Source organism: Callospermophilus lateralis, chromosome 5 (assembly GCF_048772815.1).
Source record: "Callospermophilus lateralis isolate mCalLat2 chromosome 5, mCalLat2.hap1, whole genome shotgun sequence".
Classification (NCBI taxonomy): domain Eukaryota; kingdom Metazoa; phylum Chordata; class Mammalia; order Rodentia; family Sciuridae; genus Callospermophilus; species Callospermophilus lateralis.
Genome location: NC_135309.1, coordinates 14966248 through 14984054, shown reverse-complemented (window position 1 = coordinate 14984054; position 17807 = coordinate 14966248). Strand labels below are relative to the sequence as shown.

Sequence of the window (17807 nt, the reverse complement as noted above, 5' to 3'; positions counted from 1 at the left end):
GTGGCCCGCCTGCCTGTGGCGCTATGTCCAGAAACCCCAGCGGACGAACACGCTGCTCTCCCTGGCAGAACGTGACAGGAGGTCTGACTATGCGTTCAGCTCCCTGTGAGACGGGGACTGTTGTCCTATTGAGCAGGCAGGCAGGCGGGCTCCAGAGCCAGACCCTGTGGAGGAGCCAGGCCTGGGTGAGAGGCTGCCGGGGGCAGAGGACTGTGGCCATGGTTCTGCTGCTGCTGTGCAGAGGCCTGGCTGGAAAGGGATGGCACCAACAGACAGAGCCAGGAGGCTGGGCCTGCCTGCAGTCCTGAGGTCAGTTTTAGCTCATGGCCTGCTTCCCAAATGGCCTGGGCAAGCCTCACGCCCCAGATTCCAACCCGAGCCGGGATAATGATGAAAACAGCAACATCCACCTGGGAACTCCACTCACAGCCGCACCAGCACCGCAGGCAGGCGCCCGGCAAGTGCTGGCAGCCAGTGTGGTCCGTCCTTCAGTTGGAGCGGAGGTCCTTGGGAAAAAGCAGGCGGCACTGGACAAGCACAGGGAGCGAGGCCCTGCTCTGTGCAGCACAGGATGAGCGTTGTGAGCGCTGACCACGAGGGCAGTGCTGGGCACAGGGTCCTCATCAGCACTCGCGTGAACCCACAGTGCCAAGATCAAGTCCCACACCCGAGGCAGCAGAAACAGGACCGCAGACTGTGCACCAAGGAGGATCTGTTACGCTTCTGCTCTGCGCACAGGACTGTGGCCCAGAGACCTGGTTCCAACCCAGGCTCCGCCACTTACTAGCTGGGTAACCTTGGGGATCCATTTACCCAGCTCCTCTGAGGCTCATCTGTAAAAGGGGCTGATGATTATGACCTCGCAGGACTTCTGTAAAGGTTCATTGTCAAGTCAGTTGACAAGATACATGCACTGAAGAGGCATGTGTATCATCATCACATCGTCACCACCGTCACTGTCATGATCGTCATCACTACTGCAGTCATCACCATAACCACCACTGTCACCACCACCACCACCACCATTGTTATTATCACCACCACCAACATCGTCATCGCCACCATCATCACCACCACCATCATCACCACTGTTATCACTGTCACCGTCACTGTGACCATCACCATCACCAACATCAACATCATCATCACCACCACTGACATCATCCCTACCACCACCACCACCTCATCATTGTCACCACCACCACCATGACCATCATCACTACCACCACATCACCATCACCACCATTGTTAGGATTATAACCATCATTAACATCACTAGCACTATCACCATCACCATCATCAACATCACCACCACCATGACCATCATCATCACCACCACCACTACACCATCCCTCCACCTCATCACTGTCACCACCACCATGACCATCATCATCACCACCACCACTACACCATCCCTCCACCTCATCACTGTCACCACCACCGTGACCATCATCATCACCACCACCACTACACCATCCCTCCACCTCATCACTGTCACCACCACCATGACCATCATCATCACCACCACCACTACACCATCCCCCTACCTCATCACTGTCACCACCACCACGACCATCATCATCACCACCACCACTACACCATCCCTCCACCTCATCACTGTCACCACCACCGTGACCATCATCATCACCACCACCACTACACCATCCCTCCACCTCATCACTGTCACCACCACCGTGACCATCATCATCACCACCACCACTACACCATCCCTCCACCTCATCACTGTCACCACCACCGTGACCATCATCATCACCACCACCACTACACCATCCCTCCACCTCATCACTGTCACCACCACCGTGACCATCATCATCACCACCACCACTACACCATCCCTCCACCTCATCACTGTCACCACCACCGTGACCATCATCATCACCACCACCACTACACCATCCCTCCACCTCATCACTGTCACCACCACCGTGACCATCATCATCACCACCACCACTACACCATCCCTCCACCTCATCACTGTCACCACCACCGTGACCATCATCATCACCACCACCACTACACCATCCCTCCACCTCATCACTGTCACCACCACCGTGACCATCATCATCACCACCACCACTACACCATCCCTCCACCTCATCACTGTCACCACCACCGTGACCATCATCATCACCACCACCACTACACCATCCCTCCACCGTGACCATCATCATCACCACCACCACTACACCATCCCTCCACCTCATCACTGTCACCACCACCGTGACCATCATCATCACCACCACCACTACACCATCCCTCCACCTCATCACTGTCACCACCACCGTGACCATCATCATCACCACCACCACTACACCATCCCTCCACCTCATCACTGTCACCACCACCGTGACCATCATCATCACCACCACCACTACACCATCCCCCTACCTCATCACTGTCACCACCACCACGACCATCATCATCATCACCACCACTACACCATCCCCCACCTGATCACTGTCACCACCACCATGGCCATCAACATCATCACCACCACCACTACACCATCCCCCTACCTCATCACTGTCACCACCACCATGGCCATCAACATCATCACCACCACCACTACACCATCCCTCCACCTCATCACTGTCACCACCACCGTGACCATCATCATCACCACCACCACTACACCATCCCTCCACCTCATCACTGTCACCACCACCGTGACCATCATCATCACCACCACCACTACACCATCCCTCCACCTCATCACTGTCACCACCACCATGACCATCATCATCATCACCACCACTACACCATCCCCCACCTGATCACTGTCACCACCACCATGGCCATCAACATCATCACCACCACCACTACACCATCCCCCTACCTCATCACTGTCACCACCACCATGGCCATCAACATCATCACCACCACCACTACACCATCCCTCCACCTCATCACTGTCACCACCACCGTGACCATCATCATCACCACCACCACTACACCATCCCTCCACCTCATCACTGTCACCACCACCGTGACCATCATCATCATCACCACCACTACACCATCCCCCACCTGATCACTGTCACCACCACCATGGCCATCAACATCATCACCACCACCACTACACCATCCCTCCACCTCATCACTGTCACCACCACCGTGACCATCATCATCACCACCACCACTACACCATCCCTCCACCTCATCACTGTCACCACCACCGTGACCATCATCATCACCACCACCACTACACCATCCCTCCACCTCATCACTGTCACCACCACCGTGACCATCATCATCACCACCACCACTACACCATCCCTCCACCTCATCACTGTCACCACCACCGTGACCATCATCATCACCACCACCACTACACCATCCCTCCACCTCATCACTGTCACCACCACCGTGACCATCATCATCACCACCACCACTACACCATCCCCCACCTGATCACTGTCACCACCACCGTGACCATCATCACCGTAAACCACACCCCTGGAAGCCTGGACGAGGAGCCCAGCTGTTGCGGCAGCCCTACTGCTAGGAAGCTGTGGCTCCGTGAAGACATCTTGAAGACTCCGGTGATTCTGAAGTGAACCAGGAGGCAAAAATGGGAAGGGAGAACAGAGCATGTGGGATTTATCAGAAGGAAAGAGCTCTGCCTAAGCCACCATCTTCAGACCACTCCTTCCCACCACGTCCCTCAGGCCACCTCTGGCGGGGCCTGATGTCATGGGGAGTAGGGCAGAGGCTCGAGGCTGGGTTGGAGGGCGCTTGCTGGGGAGGACGGCTGTACGTGAGGCGCTCGCTGGTCAGCGCCAGTGAAGGTGGGGAGGAGAGCCAGAGGGAACAGGCGTGGTCTGCTCGGAGGCCCAACCAGCCTCAGCGAGGGCAGACGAGACGCTTGGGTCTGCGCCCTCTGTTGCTCTTGTGTGCCTGGAGCTGAGCCTCCCTCTGGGGACAGCAGCCTCGAGTTCCCTGGGCTTCTTGTCCTATCCAAGGTCCAGGAGTGGGAAGGCCAGTGGAATGGCCGGAACCCTGGCCCTAGGGACCCCTGGGCTTGCTGAGTGGACAGGCTGGAGCCGGGGCGCTGGGGCCGTCTTCCCTGCTCCTGTGTGGATAGTGTGGATGGACTGGGCTTGGAGGACGGTGGCGACAAGCAGAGACAAGGCCCCGCCCACTCCGGGCGCCTCTGCCAGCCAGGTCTGAAGCGACCTACAGCACCTGTGTGGTGATGGTGACCGTGGCCATGATGACGGTGACGGTGAGGACCCCTGCTCGGGCTGCCTGAGCATACTGGCACCTCAAAGCAGAATCCCTCCCAGTATGCTGAAAACCGAGCTTTCAGAAGCCAGTGTCAACTTGCTCAACTTGTCCTGCCTTTGTCCCCGACTTCTCCTGCCTTTCTCCAAGCCGAGCTCCTAGAGTGTCCTGCGACCAGTGTCCCCATTCCTTCGCCTCCCGGTGCTTCCCACCCCTGTGATCAGGCTGATGCTCCCACCTCTCCACTGGGTACTTCCTTCCTGTGTCACAAACACACTGTCAACCACCTGCTCCTTCAAGTGGAAGCCACAGCTTCCGTTTGCCATCATAGGTCACTTTCCTCTTCAAACACGATGTCCAACCCCCTGGGCAGGTCCATGAGGTACCCTCAGGCTGCTCGGCTTCCTCACACTCAGCTCCAGCCACACTATGTTCCCTCCCAGCCCCATCCCACCAAGTCCCACGGAAATGACATCTTGGTGTCCCTTACATTTCACATGGAGGCACTAGGTACACATGTGCATGATTAATGATGACATCGGGGCAGATTTTCTGTTAAAACAGAACTCAGGATTCCTCCAATTTCAATCCCTCTATCTCTTGACTCAAATAAGAAAGAGCCAAGTGAAATCACAGAAGGGATCAAGGATCTTTACTTTGGCCAGGTGTGGTGGCCCACGTCTATAATCCCAGAGGCTCGGGTGGCTGAGACAGGAGGATCTCAAGTTCAAAGCCAGCCTCAGCAACAGTGAGGCGTGAAGCAACTCAGTGAGACCCTGTCTCTAACTAAAATATGAAATAGGGCTGAGGATGTGGCTCAGTGGTCCTCTGAGAGCACGTGGCACACGCATCCACCTGTGTGAAGTGTCCAGGCAGGCCATCTGCAGACGGCAGGCCGGGGTGGGCGGCCAGGGCTGCAGGTGGGGGTGCCGGGTGTTCTGGGTGCACTCTCTTGAGTGCGATAAGGCAGTGACTCTGACCCCAGTGGCCGACTCACCTCGACCTTTAGGCCGGCCTGGAAGCTGATGCCGTCGGGGATGGTGGTCTGGAACTCGGCGATGGTGTAGTACTCCTCCTCCACGTGGGGCGGGACGGGCGGCTTGGGCAGGTTGAGACCCCGAGGCTGGGAGGACACATACAGGGCTCATTCCAGGGGGAACAAGCACCACAACATCACTCGAGTGAGATGAAGGGCCCGGGACACGCGGTCACCATGGAAGGTGCTGGTGGACCGACTTAATTCTGACGGACACATGGAGGACACCACTGTCTGGGCTCATCTCTGCCAGTGAGCTCTCACTGACCCTCCAACCTCCGAGATGAGTGGACACACAGGGCATCTGGCTGCACCATGAAAGCATGGGGCGGGACAAGGTCTGAGGTGAAGTGGCCGCAGGGCCCAGGAAGAACAGGCTCACGGGCCAGGCTATCTGGGTGGGAAAAACTGGTGACGGGTGTGGCCCTGGGCCGTGGTCTCCCTCTCAGCCTCAGTCTGGCCTCAGGCAGAGGGAGCATGGAAGGTCTCAGCCTGGTGGCCGGCTGCAAGGGTCACACTGGTCACCACAGTGAGTGGCAAGTGCATGGTGCTCAGTGAACAGCAGGCCTTCCAAAACAGGGCAGCAGCTCAGGGCATGGTGGGACAACCCCTGTCCAAAACGCGTGGGCCCAGGAGAGCTTTGGGTTGGGATCACCGCACCACGTAACGGGAAGTCTTGGGGACCCAAGTCCAAGCGTGAAATTCTCTCATGCGTGTTTTGCATCCACAGAGCCTGACGATGGCGTTAGACAATATTTTTAGTGTGCCTGCGTTTTGAAAGCAGCCCGGCAGGTGAGGTCAGGTGTGGAATTTTCTGTAGTGTGTCATCTTGGTGCTTAAAAAGTTTGATTTTTGGATATTCAGAGAAGGGAGGCTCCACCTGTTAACAAGGCAGCTGGAGAGCCACAGATGTGGAGCAGGACATCAGAACGGCACCACAGATGCTATCCCTGCGCCTCCTCAGCCTGGGCCTGGGCAGAGGATCTGGAGAAGTGGGGCGAGAGCAGGACACAGGGGCAGAGGACCCTGGGCAGATGGCTTCCCTGCCTGGACCCGTCTTTCCACCTGCAGAGGGGACAGTGATCTGCACTGCCTGCTTCACCAGGCTGTTGCATGGGCAGGAAGAGAGCTCTGGACAGGGCAAAGGCCTGGGGGACCTGCGGCATCCCTGATGGCCACAGACCAGGGTCCACTTACGATGGTCATGTCCCTGCGGGGAGGAGGTCTCTGCCTCATCTTTGGTGATCCTGTGGAGAAAAGAGACATATTTCCGTCATGCGCAGAGCTCTGTGTGTGAAGTTCCTGGCGTGGACACCAGGAGGGGCCAGCTGTCCTGTAGAGGGTGGGGCGCAAGCTCCGTACCAGTCAGCTTGCTGCTGAGACCCTCCCGGGAGAGAAGGGCTGTCTGTGCTCTTCCCTGGGTGGCTCGGGACCCTGTCAGTGTGGCACTGCCTGGATCTTTTCCACTCAGGAACCAAAGGGGACAGAGCATGTCCTCAAGCAACAGATTACTTTCCAGCAAAGGCAAGAAGTGCAGGCTTCAGAGCCACGTGGAGAAGGGTCCCGACCTGGCTTCAAGGCTCGAGGGCCTCCAGCATAGGACAAATGGGCGACTGGACTCTCTGGACCATGAGGCCGTGTCCTGTGGAACAGGCACATCATGCACCTCCTGGGCAGGGGAAGTAAACATCACCAAGACTCTTGGCCAGCGGTGGGCACGCAACAGATGTTGCTGGGCCTGGCTGCTCGTGGCCAGGGGAAGCCCAGACTGAGCGATGCCCCAGGTGAGCAGAGCAGAACACACCTGCGCTTGGGGGCCTTACCCTGGAGCCAGGCTGCCCAGCTCTGGGACTCAGGGTCCACAAGAAGACCACTCTGGTCAGGGGGAAAGTCACTCACTCTGCCGGACATCGCCATCGGGCGCCGCGCGGCCTTCGGTGCGTCCATCCCTCTGATTGTTGAGCAGCTCCTTCTCCCTGGCCACTGCGCTCTGCTGCCGGGAGACGCCATCCAGGTCGAGGGCGCCCGAGGGGGCAGACGAGCCGGGGCCCAGCTTCGGGGGCAAGGGCTCCCCGCTGGTCTTCTTCAGGTAGGAGGCGGGGGCCCAGCCCTCTTTGCCTTGGTACCTGGGAGGAGGAGGAAGGGGATGGTCAGGCCAATGGGAGGTCACCAGGCTTCTGCTGAGAGTCATGCTCAGGCCCCAGTGGGTAGGAACAACAGGCCGGGCTGCCCAGGGCCAGGCCTTCCGATGACACTGAGCCTTCTGCCAGGCACTGCAGGCCCTTCCAACGGGGCCTCTGATGGCCTCACACTGGAGCCTCCAGGCCACTGCCCTGCCCGGCTGCAGTCTCCTAAACGCCGGCGCGTCCTGCCCTTGGTGATCCTTGCCTGTCCCTCTCCTTCCTGGTTCTGCTCGATTCCATTCCTCACGAGAGCCTCTCCCACCCTCCTGGGGAGGAGGCAAACCGGGGATGTGCCCAGTGGCCCCAGTGCTGTGCGAAGGCCACCAGGAGGTGCAGCCGCCACGCATCATGCAGCCCCCTGCTCCCAGGGCCACCAGCAAGAGAAAACGGGGACTCCAGAGATGGTGCAAACACAGGTGCCTGGGGCTCAGCGAGGCTGGCGTGGAGGCACTGAGAGCATCGAGCACAGGGACACGGTGGCCAGCACAACAGGTGTCTGTGACCTTTGCCAAGTACCGTGGAGGCCCACGGCCGTGCTGCACTTTCACAGGAATGGCCAAGGCACAGCGCACCACTACCACGTCAGGGTCACAGTGCCACCAGAGGATGGGACCTCCCTGAAAGCTGCAGGGGGCTCCTCCTGGTGTCCCCGTGGTCTCCGCTGTCCCTGCGACCCTGCTGTGTGGCTCGTGACCACACGTCCTGACACTGTCCTCCTCACTCCCTCGTGTCTCAGCTCTGAGGTCCCCTCCTTCAGGAAGCCCCTGAGTGGGGAAGCCCCCCTCACTGCACCCCAGCGCCCCCCACGTCCCTCCAGCACTCTGGCAGCCTCGCCGCCCTGCTCTGTGGTGACTGTCCCCACTTGCTCTTGCGGGGCTTGTTCGGCTCCACCGCAGGCTAAGGAAGTGCCCGGGGGCAGCCTCCCGCCCTGCAGCTGAATCTGGGGATAAATGAAACCAGAGGCCCGAGGAGGGTGACTGTGGTGCGGGGTTTGCACCAAATGGTCTCAATGGAGCTGCAGTGGGCGATTACTCACATGGGCAGCCTCAGCCTCCGGTCACTCATCACAGAACATCTGGAGATGGAGACCAGTCTTGCTTAACAGGGCTCCCGCTGACTGGCTCCATGTGTTTGGAGAAGGCAATTTTGCTTATTAAGGGTTTTTAGGGAAGGACGTGGGTAGGGAAGGAGGCCAATGGCACCGAGAAGCCCAGACAGAAACTTCCCTCATCTGCAATCCCTTATAGACCTGGAGGCTGGAGCCTGCATGACCTGAAACCGCCCGCGACAGTACCTGATCTTCCACCAGCCCTCCAGGTTTTTCTGGATGACTTCCACCATGGCCCCTCTCTCCAGGTTCATCTCATCCTGGTCGCGGGCTGTGTACGGGTAGATGACCGTGTACTTCTCCTCTGCAGGGAGAAAAGACATTGGTTGAGAAACAGACTAAGTGTCCCAGGACTCTGATCCCTGGGGTGACGTGGAGGCAGACTTGGCCTCACCTGCTGTGGTTCCCAAGGTGCCAGCAGCATCAGGACCCAAGACCCAGGGCAGGTCCAGTCCCTCGAAAGCACCAGCAGCACTTCCCCCCTCCCTTCCCAGGCCTGTCCTTCAAGGTCAGTGTCCTCGACCACCTCATGCAATATTCCAGCCCATGGCATCCGTGTCCCCGTCCTCAGGCTGATGGCCCGTCCAGGGACGGCTTTCTAACACGCACACGCTGCGCGTCCTGTCCTGCGTCTGTGAGCTCCACTAGACTCTGAACCCAGGAGCCGAGCTGTGTCCGCCCCGGCCAGTCCCTCCCCTAGCACTGGGCATGAGCCTGGGATATTGCTGCTCACGGGTAAAGTAGCCAGCACTCAGTAACTGGACAAGTCCCCAGGCCAGCTGGAGCCACTTTGCTCACACAGGGCCAGTTACACCCTCGGGGCTCCTGGCCTGGGAGAGGGGAGAATTCAGAGATGAGCTGGACTTGGGCAGCAGAAGTTTCAGGCTGAAAACCCCCGAGGTGGGGAAGGCCAGCCACGTCCATTCCCTAGCTGGCAGCAGGTCTTGACCTTTCACTAACGATGCTCGAGGCCCTGGGTCCCCAGCAGCGGGCAGCCTGGGGCCAGGCTTTGGGGTGCTGCTCACTGCTACCCAGGCAGGGGCTCCAGAGAGCAAGGCCAGCCCTGGGGCTGAAGTGGAGAGATGTGGATGCCATCCTGGGGCCTGGCAAGGAGAGGGGAGGTTGCCGGCTCCGGTTACAGTTCAGTCACCAGGTGACAGAGCCAGGTGCCAAGGCTGAATGCTGGCGGGCCTCGGTGACACTGGGAAACGCTACAAGCCATCGGGGCCACCCCCTGCTGCAGAGGGAGGCGGGAGCGCTGGGGTCTGTGTGAGGACCTGGCTGGTGACCTGCTCTGTGGGGGCAGCAGTCTGCACGGATCCTCAGCAGTTAGCGGCTCCCAGGCCCACGGAAGCCGAGGCTGGGCGCTGGCCATGGTCAGCGGAAGAGGGGCTCAAGGCCGCACAGAGGCTCTGCCTGGTCTGGGCTGCAGAGCTGCTGTGTGGGCCTGAGTGTGGGCGCAGTCAGCCCTTTGACCCTGGCCTCCCGGGTCCCCTCACCCTGTGGCTGCATGGCACGGGATTCCCCAGCACCCACAAGGCCCTCTCTGGGACCACGTTGGCCGAGCAATTCCAGACAGGTGCAGTGAAGTCCTGTAGGAGTGTCATGGGTGCTGAAGTGGCCTGTCTGGCATCCATGTGCCCTCCCCTGGTGGTCTGCTAGCCTTTGCCCATGGGAGGCTGGGGAGGCCAGGCTTCCCACCTCCTGGGGCAGGGAGTGGCTAGGTGAGCCCGGCCAGCCTCAGTGCTGCACCCTCCCACTTCTGTGACTGGTTCAGGGATGCCATGGGACCCAGGTGGGTCAGCAGGACCCAATCCCGCGGCTTGAGTTGAAGGAGAAGCCCTATCTTTGGTGGATGTCCCTGAAGGTGCCTAGAACTACTGTCACCACAGAGAATGGGGCCAACAAGGCAGAGAACAGGGCAGAGAGGTGGCAAAAGTTGCAGGTCCTGAGGACATTCTCAAGCCCCTGGATAAAGCCATGCCTGAAGCTAGCCCTCCGTTGGGCTTTCAAGGGACATGAGTGAATAGACCTTGCTTCTGCCCACCCAACTCAGAAGGCTCGATGGCAGGAGCAGGCTACGGGGTCAGCGTTACGGTTTTTAAGCTGGGAAAGTTCTGGGCCCGGGGCTGACAGGGCTCAGGCTCCCCCTCCCTGACCCCCATGCCGACACACACACAGGAGGACAGACCAGCGCTTCTCACATGCAACAGGCACGGGCAGTGCCGGGCAGAGGCTCATGCAGATGTCCAGGCACCCAACGGGCAGACAACTCCGCGGTAGGCACCTTGGCGCCAGCTGGAGGAGTATAAGTCCCCCAGCGTCCGGCGGCGGCCCACGGGCCGGGGCAAAGACCAGTACCTCCAGGAGACTGGACGGGCAGCATGTGGAGGGGAGGGCAGAGACAGAGGTGAGAAGAAGGCACCCAAGTGTCCGGGGGCCAAGGGGGCCTGTGGGGGCACAGGCCCCTGCTCCCCGAGAGGAATCCTGAGTCAGCGCTGAAGCCCTGGAGTCTCAGGGAGGCCGAGCACCTGCTTATCACCTTGAACTTGAGTGGAGAGGGGACCAGTGGACACGATTCTATCCCTAGCACAAGTGGAGATGGCACCAAGGGAAACCCTTGTGGGAGAGGAGGGAGAACATGGCCTCTCTGCCTCCCTCGAGCTGTGTGACCTGGGGCAAGTGCTCTACCTCCCTGAACCCTTTCCCCGTCTGTGAGGTGGGGGAGAGGCACGCACACGCCGTATCACGGACTGTCTAAGGGGCTCCAGGTCCCATGTAGTGGACCGCCTTCCTCAGCCTGAGCTGGCTGGCCCCTACCACTCGGTGGGCCCCCGAGACACAGAGCAAAGCATCTCTGAGGCGTGCTGGCTGCGGTCCGACTACATGAAAGCCACGTGCAACCCCTCTTGCTGACCTCTGAGTGGAGGGCACCACTCCTTTTTCTTACCCTGTTTTTGGCAATACTGAGGACGGAACCCAGGGGCAGTGACCACTGAGCTATAGTCCAGTCTTTTTTATTTTTTATTTTGAGACATGGCCTCGCTAAGTTGCCCAGGGTGGTCTCAAACTTGTGATCTTCCTGTCGCAGGGGTGACAGGTGTGCACTGTTCCTGCCCTGCCCCCTCTTCTGATACATATAGACTTCAGGTGGCTCTGTGCTTCCTCCCCGGGGTCCAGGACCAGCTGAGGCACAGGGAGCTGGTCCAGGGCCTGCCCATGATTACTGTTCCCGGTGTTTTGCATTTAGCATTTCTTTTAATTTTTTAAAACCTCCATGTTATAGATATCACTCTGTCCACTATCAGATGAGGAGGCTGAGGCTTAGAGAGGTCAAATGTCCGTCTAAAGACCACTCAGTGAGCGTGTGGCACAGCTGAGACTCAGGTCCAGTCCGCCTGGCTCCACGGCACCTGTCTATTGATGCAGGTGAAGGGGGCTTTGGCTTTAGGAAGCTTCTGGGGGAGAGGGAGCCTTAGCCTTGCAGTGTGACAGGTGTCAGGACCCCTGTAGGGAAGGGTGCCGGGGAGACGGAGCATGGACACCGCCAGGGCCATTTACACCTGCAGAGAGCTGACTTCTTTAAGCAGGCGGGGTCAAAGATCTCGAATCCGAGTGTCCAGGCCACCAGAACCCCAGAGGCATTGTGAGGGGTGGACCTGGATCAGGCTGGGGCCCTCCTGAGGGCCCATGAAGGCGTCAGGCCCAGCTTGGCCACGATCACCGAAGGGGCTCTCAAAGGCCCCTAGAAAGGACGGACGGCCTCCCGCCCACCCCACAGCGGGCTTCATCCACAGGCTGCCCTTGGGCCGAGCCCGTGGCCTCCTGTGATCCGGGGCAGCGGCTGCCCAGGCTCCCTACCTTCTTCAGGCTGCAGGGAAAACTCATCCTGCCCAGCGTCCTGCCCCTCCAGGCAGGTGGCGGGGACCCAGCCTTGCTCCTCAGCCGTGCTGACGAACCACCAACCTGGGGACAGAGAGCAGAGACGTCAGTGGGCTCAGAACGGGATCATAGGCGTCCCCCAGCACCTGGGCACTGGCCACAGCACCCCGAGGGTCCAGAGGACGTCCAGTCCCTTGTACAAGACGGGGCAGTAACAACATGACCAATCACCTCCTGGTCCCCTTGAGATCACCTCTGCAGGACCTACAAGACCTCACGTGACCCAAATGCTATGTGAATAGTGGCTCCAGGAACTGTTTAGGGATAGTGACAGGAAGCAGTGTGGACGTGGTCAGTTTCGATGCCTTTTTGCCCTGAACATTGGCTGAATCTGAGGATGTGGGCCAGGGGCACGGAGGCCGCTGAGCCTCAGCTGCTGTGTTAGTTAAGGCTCAGGGAGGCTGAAGAGCCAGGAATCCCGGAAGGACACGACGGCCCAGGTCAGCGGCTCACCGACAAAAACAGTAACGTCTGTTACTGGCTTCTCTGGGACTTGGATTTTGCATTTGTGCATGTCAGGGATGTCCAGCTGCCGGGGCCATTGCTGGAGAGGCCTCACACCAGACCCGGCATCCCTAGGAACGGGCTGGCAGGGGCCTGACCTCCCAAGATGTCCACGTTGACCCCAGAACACAGTCAGCCTCTGCACCTGCTGACTCTGCATCCACAGATTCAACCAACCACCGAATCAAAACTACACGCCTGTGTCTGTGCTGACCCTATAGGTCATGTCCCCTGGCACCTGGGCACTGGCCCCATAGGTCCGTAAGGACCGCTCCCTTCACCGTTGTTCCCTGAACAATGCAAAGTAAGACGTGCCCAGGTAACATGCCAGTCCACACCATTCTATCCAAGGGTCTTGGGCACCCGTGGAATGTGGAACCTGTGGGGTGCTGAGCCAGTCCCCTGCCATGCTGGCTGCTTGAGGACTGAACATCCACCCCTGTGGGGGCCCCTGTGGACACACCGACCCCCATCCCGACCCTGCTCCTGTTCCCGGCAGGCCGCCCTTCCTGACTTCACTCGAGCAGGTAGCCCAGGGCAGTGAGCATGTCCTGCTGAACTCCCGAGGGCGTGTCCTGGTCACCCACGTATTCTATGCATGTCCAGCCTCAGGAATCAGAGTCACAGGCCTGAGGGCAGCTGGAAGGGTCTGGGACCTGGCCAGGCTGCCCGGCATCAGGCCGGGGTAAGTGACTGGTCACTTGGAGCCGTGGCTTCTTCAGGCTATAATGCAGGGATGACAGGGGTGACAGGTCCTGGTCCTCACTGTGGCTCCTGGTCTGTTGCTTCGCAGGCCTTGGTACTTCCAGTGTTCAGTCCAGAAGGATGCTGGCCCATCGGGCCCCAGGTGACCCAGAGGCCTCTCTCCACCCTCTTGCTTCCTACCACCCATGGACTGTCCACTGACCAGTCCCTCCTACTGTCCATGTGCTCTGTGACCTACGCTAATGGTAGGTGAGGACAGCCCCACTTTGGAAGGGTCCTGCCCTGTGCCAGGAGTGGGGAAGGCTACACAGGGCGGCCATGGAGACTCTGACCCGGGAGCCTGCGGGGTCCCCACAGGTCAATCAGACCCCTCCACACAGTCCCATCCCAACAGGGCCAACCGTGTTTCATTCATGCTTACAGTGAAGTCTCCCCAAGGCCCCAGGGGACAGGGGAGCTCCCTTAGTGAACCCCTGGAGGTTCCTGGAAGGCGGTGCCCTGGAGAGGACCTGCGAGCTCTGCCCTGCCACTGCCTTGCCTGGCCAGTCCCCTCTTCCCATTGTGAGGTCTTTATAATAGACGGTGAAGCGGGTCCCTGAGTCTGTGAGCCACTTGAGCAGAACAGTCCAACCCCAGGAGGAGGTCTCGGGGACCCCGACTGTAGCTGTCAGTTGGATGCACAGGCAAAACAACGTGGCCCTAGATGTGGTGGGCAGTCACGGGGACGGAGCCCACAGCCTGCGGGATCTGACACGGTCTCTGGGTGGACAGAATGAACTGGGTCAGAGGACGCCCAGTGGGTGTCCACTGCAGGACCGCCTGCTTGCTTGCTTGCTGGTGGGAGAAATCCCCACACCTTCTGAGGTCACAGAAGTGACGTGCACTGTGAGCAAGTCTCAGGAGAAACCGAGATGAGCTGGGAGCAGCGCGTTCCTGGGTCCTGCATTCATGGCCACTTCCTGGGTTGCGTAATTCAGGAGGTCTGGCCAGCAAACGTGGTCCCGTGGCTGGCGGTAATGTGATCTAGGGGATGCCAGGAACATCGCCATCCCCCGTTCTTTGGAGCAGGGACAATTCCTAGATTGAGCAGCTGAGGTCTCACACCCAACGTGACTAAGGGTAACGTGACCCACAGATGCTGGCCACATATGTCTTCCTCCTGCTCCTTGGACCTCAGCTGCCCACGGGGTTATCACAGAGTCGGGCCCCTGATGACATTATCAGCCCTGCCACCGTCTGCCACGGCCCCCAGGGAGGACACAGGCCTCTCTGGCCCCTTCCTTCTTCCCGCTGTTTGCCGTCATGATGCAAGGCTGCCCTGAGGCCACGGACATTTTGGGAGTACCCACTGTGGGCCAGGCGCAGGCTCAGGCCCTCCGTCTGCATATCCCCTGAATCCTCACAGAGGCTCTCTGGGGGAATTTTCTGTATTTTGCAGATGAGGAACCTGATGGCCAGGTGAATGAGGCAGGCCGGATAACTGTGAGACGTGGCAGTCAGGAGGAAACACAAGCCAAGTGTCCCGCAATCCCCTGAGGGCAGCGATGCTGAGGGACACTGAGCCCAGAGGTGTTGGACCCTTCCTGGACTCCCACGGAGGAATCAATGAGCAGATCTCCAGTGTAAGCCCAGTTGTGTCTCCCTGTGCCTGAGGACCGGGAGTGTGCAAGGAACGTGAACCTCAGGACAAATCACTGACACCTGACCCAGTGGGATGCTAGCAAGTGGTGGCCAAGTGGTTACTTGAGCCTTATGATCAATCCTAGGCCTGGGAGGCCTCAGTTGGACCTGGGGAGATGCACCGGCCTGCACTGGTGATTTGTCCCTGAGTTTCCAGGCACTTTCAGTCCAAGGGGCTCGCTGACAGTGCAGGGTGGGAGGAGCTGGCCTATGTCCCTACCTGACTCATTCTTCTCGATGATGTCCACCACCTGCCCCACACTGAGGCTGATCTCTGAACTCTCCTGCTTCTGGTAGTTGGCCACCACCACATACTGCTCCAGGACCATGGGGTCCACCGAGGTCAGGTCTCCCCCTGTGGACAGGAAATGCAATCAGATGTCACTTCTGGCCACCACCCAAGTGTGAAGGAGCAGGAGCCAGGGGAGTCGGCAGGTCAATAGGACGTTCCAAACGGAGAAGGGAGTTGTCACAGGACTCCTCTCCAGGGCCACCCATCCACGCATCCCTTTATCCATCTGCTCACTCAGCCACCAAAAGTCACCAAGTGCCCATTCTGAACAAGCCCTGGAGGTCCCGAGGTGACTGACACATGGTACCTGCCACCAAGAAGCTGACAGCCCAGCAGGAGCTCACTGCTAGTGGTTCAAATGCCCTCTCCAAAAGTCAAATGGAAATGTAACGGCCACTATGACAGTGTCGGGAGGTGGATCCTTAGCAGATAATTAGAATGGACGGAGGTATTTGTCATGGCACCAGGTGAATGACGGGGGACCAGCCAACTCTCTTTCTGCCATGCGATGCCTCCGCCATGTTATGTTGCGGCAATGAGGCCCCCACCAGGTGCTAGACTGTGATATTGGGCTCCAGAACTTGGGAAATATATTTTCTCTATAAATAACCCAGTCTGTGGTTTTGTTATAGCATCTGAACATGGACTAGGACACATTCATTCTTATCCATCCAGCCAGCCACTATGCCTTCAACCACCTAGCCGCCCACCGCCATCAAGCCAACATCCGTTCATCATCACCCAACACCCGACTGCCCCAAATTATTCATCTGTTATTAGCTCGTGAAGTCCCCGTGATGTTCCAGATACTCCACTGGGCACCACGGGTACCAAAGTGGATGAGGTAGGCGAGAGACAGACACACGCAGGACCCGAGGGAGAGGAATGGCTGGAAACCGCCAGGACCCAGGCAGGGGACAAGTGGGAAAGGCGATGCTGTACCAAGGGTGGTCAGAGGAGCATCTGAAGGAGGTGACAGAGTGGAGGCCTGGGGAGGACCAGCCGCGAGGAGAGGGAGGAGCAGCGCAGGAGTCTGCACCGAGGGGGTGAGCGCCAGGGGCTGGGGCCCGCGGCAGAGCTGAGGTCAGTAGGCGGCTTGGACAGGGCCTTGGAGGGCCAAGCTAAGAGGGTTTTGTTTTTTTCACTTTGAAGGAGAAAGGGGATCGAGGGTCGTAAGAAGAGAAGGACAGAAAGCACCTGCTGGCTGCCTCGTGGAGGGCGGAGCCCAGGCGGGCAAGAAAGACAGCAGGGGATTCAATGGAGACCAGACAGAGGTCAGGCAAGAGGTGACAGTGGCTTTGGACCAGGGCAGTGGCAGTGGGAAGGGAATGGAATGGGCAGCCCTGCTTCACGCCAGGACAGAGCCGATAAACACAGGAAAGACACCATAGGATATAGGCGATTTAAACTGAAGGGACACCTGAGTTCAGGGACTCCAAAGAGAGGGGACAGTGGTGTGACTTGGAGCAGCAGGCTCAGCTCTGGGGGAGGACAGTGGGACATTCATGGCCACAGTTCAGATTTAAAATATTCCTATGGTGGGGGAGGGGGGCTGTGGCGGTGGCTCAGCACTTGCCTCACATGTGTGAGGCGCTGGGTTCCATCCTCAGCACCACGTAAACATAAATCAACAAAATAAATCTCCACAAATCAGGTAGATATCCAGGATCCCTGTTTCCTGTCCAAATGCACCCAGCAGTGGAGTGCTGTGAGAGTCACACACCCTGAGCTGATTTTGTGGGTCTCTTTCCAACTCTGGGGGGGGGGCGACATCTTGTTGGCAGTTTGAAATTGGCTATGGCAGCAACTGGCGGAGGCTGCAGAGCTGGGCTCCTCCACGGAGAGCTGCGGCGGGGTGTTTGCCAGCACACCACTGGCACCCAGAAGGAGCGCGGGAGCCCCCGTCAGCCCTGTGTGGTGTGAAGTCTGGTGTGGGCCTCCTCTGGCAAAGGGTGCTGCTTCTTGGATATGTGACCGTGTTCCAGCCACTGTCCCCACTGCCTGGGAAATGGAGGCAGAGAGAACCCTGCTACCTGCACCCTGGGTGGAGAAAGCAGGATAGAGGAAGGAGGACAGGGAGCAGATGCAAGATGGAGGGTTAGAAGATGGGAT

At 58.8% G+C, this 17807-nt stretch overlaps 1 protein-coding gene across 1 annotated transcript in view; it reads right to left on the bottom strand.

Annotated features, from left to right (window-relative positions):
• Sh3pxd2b (SH3 and PX domains 2B) overlaps window positions 1-17807 on the bottom strand; it is a 76198-nt gene that overhangs the window by 7210 nt on the left and 51181 nt on the right. The window contains exons 7-12 of the mRNA XM_076856340.2: window positions 15624-15758; window positions 12434-12538; window positions 8759-8876; window positions 7181-7407; window positions 6479-6528; window positions 5243-5368 (exon numbers count right to left, since the gene is read on the bottom strand). Coding sequence (XP_076712455.2) covers window positions 5243-5368; window positions 6479-6528; window positions 7181-7407; window positions 8759-8876; window positions 12434-12538; window positions 15624-15758 — 761 coding nt within the window. The remainder of the gene's footprint in view (window positions 1-5242; window positions 5369-6478; window positions 6529-7180; window positions 7408-8758; window positions 8877-12433; window positions 12539-15623; window positions 15759-17807) is intronic.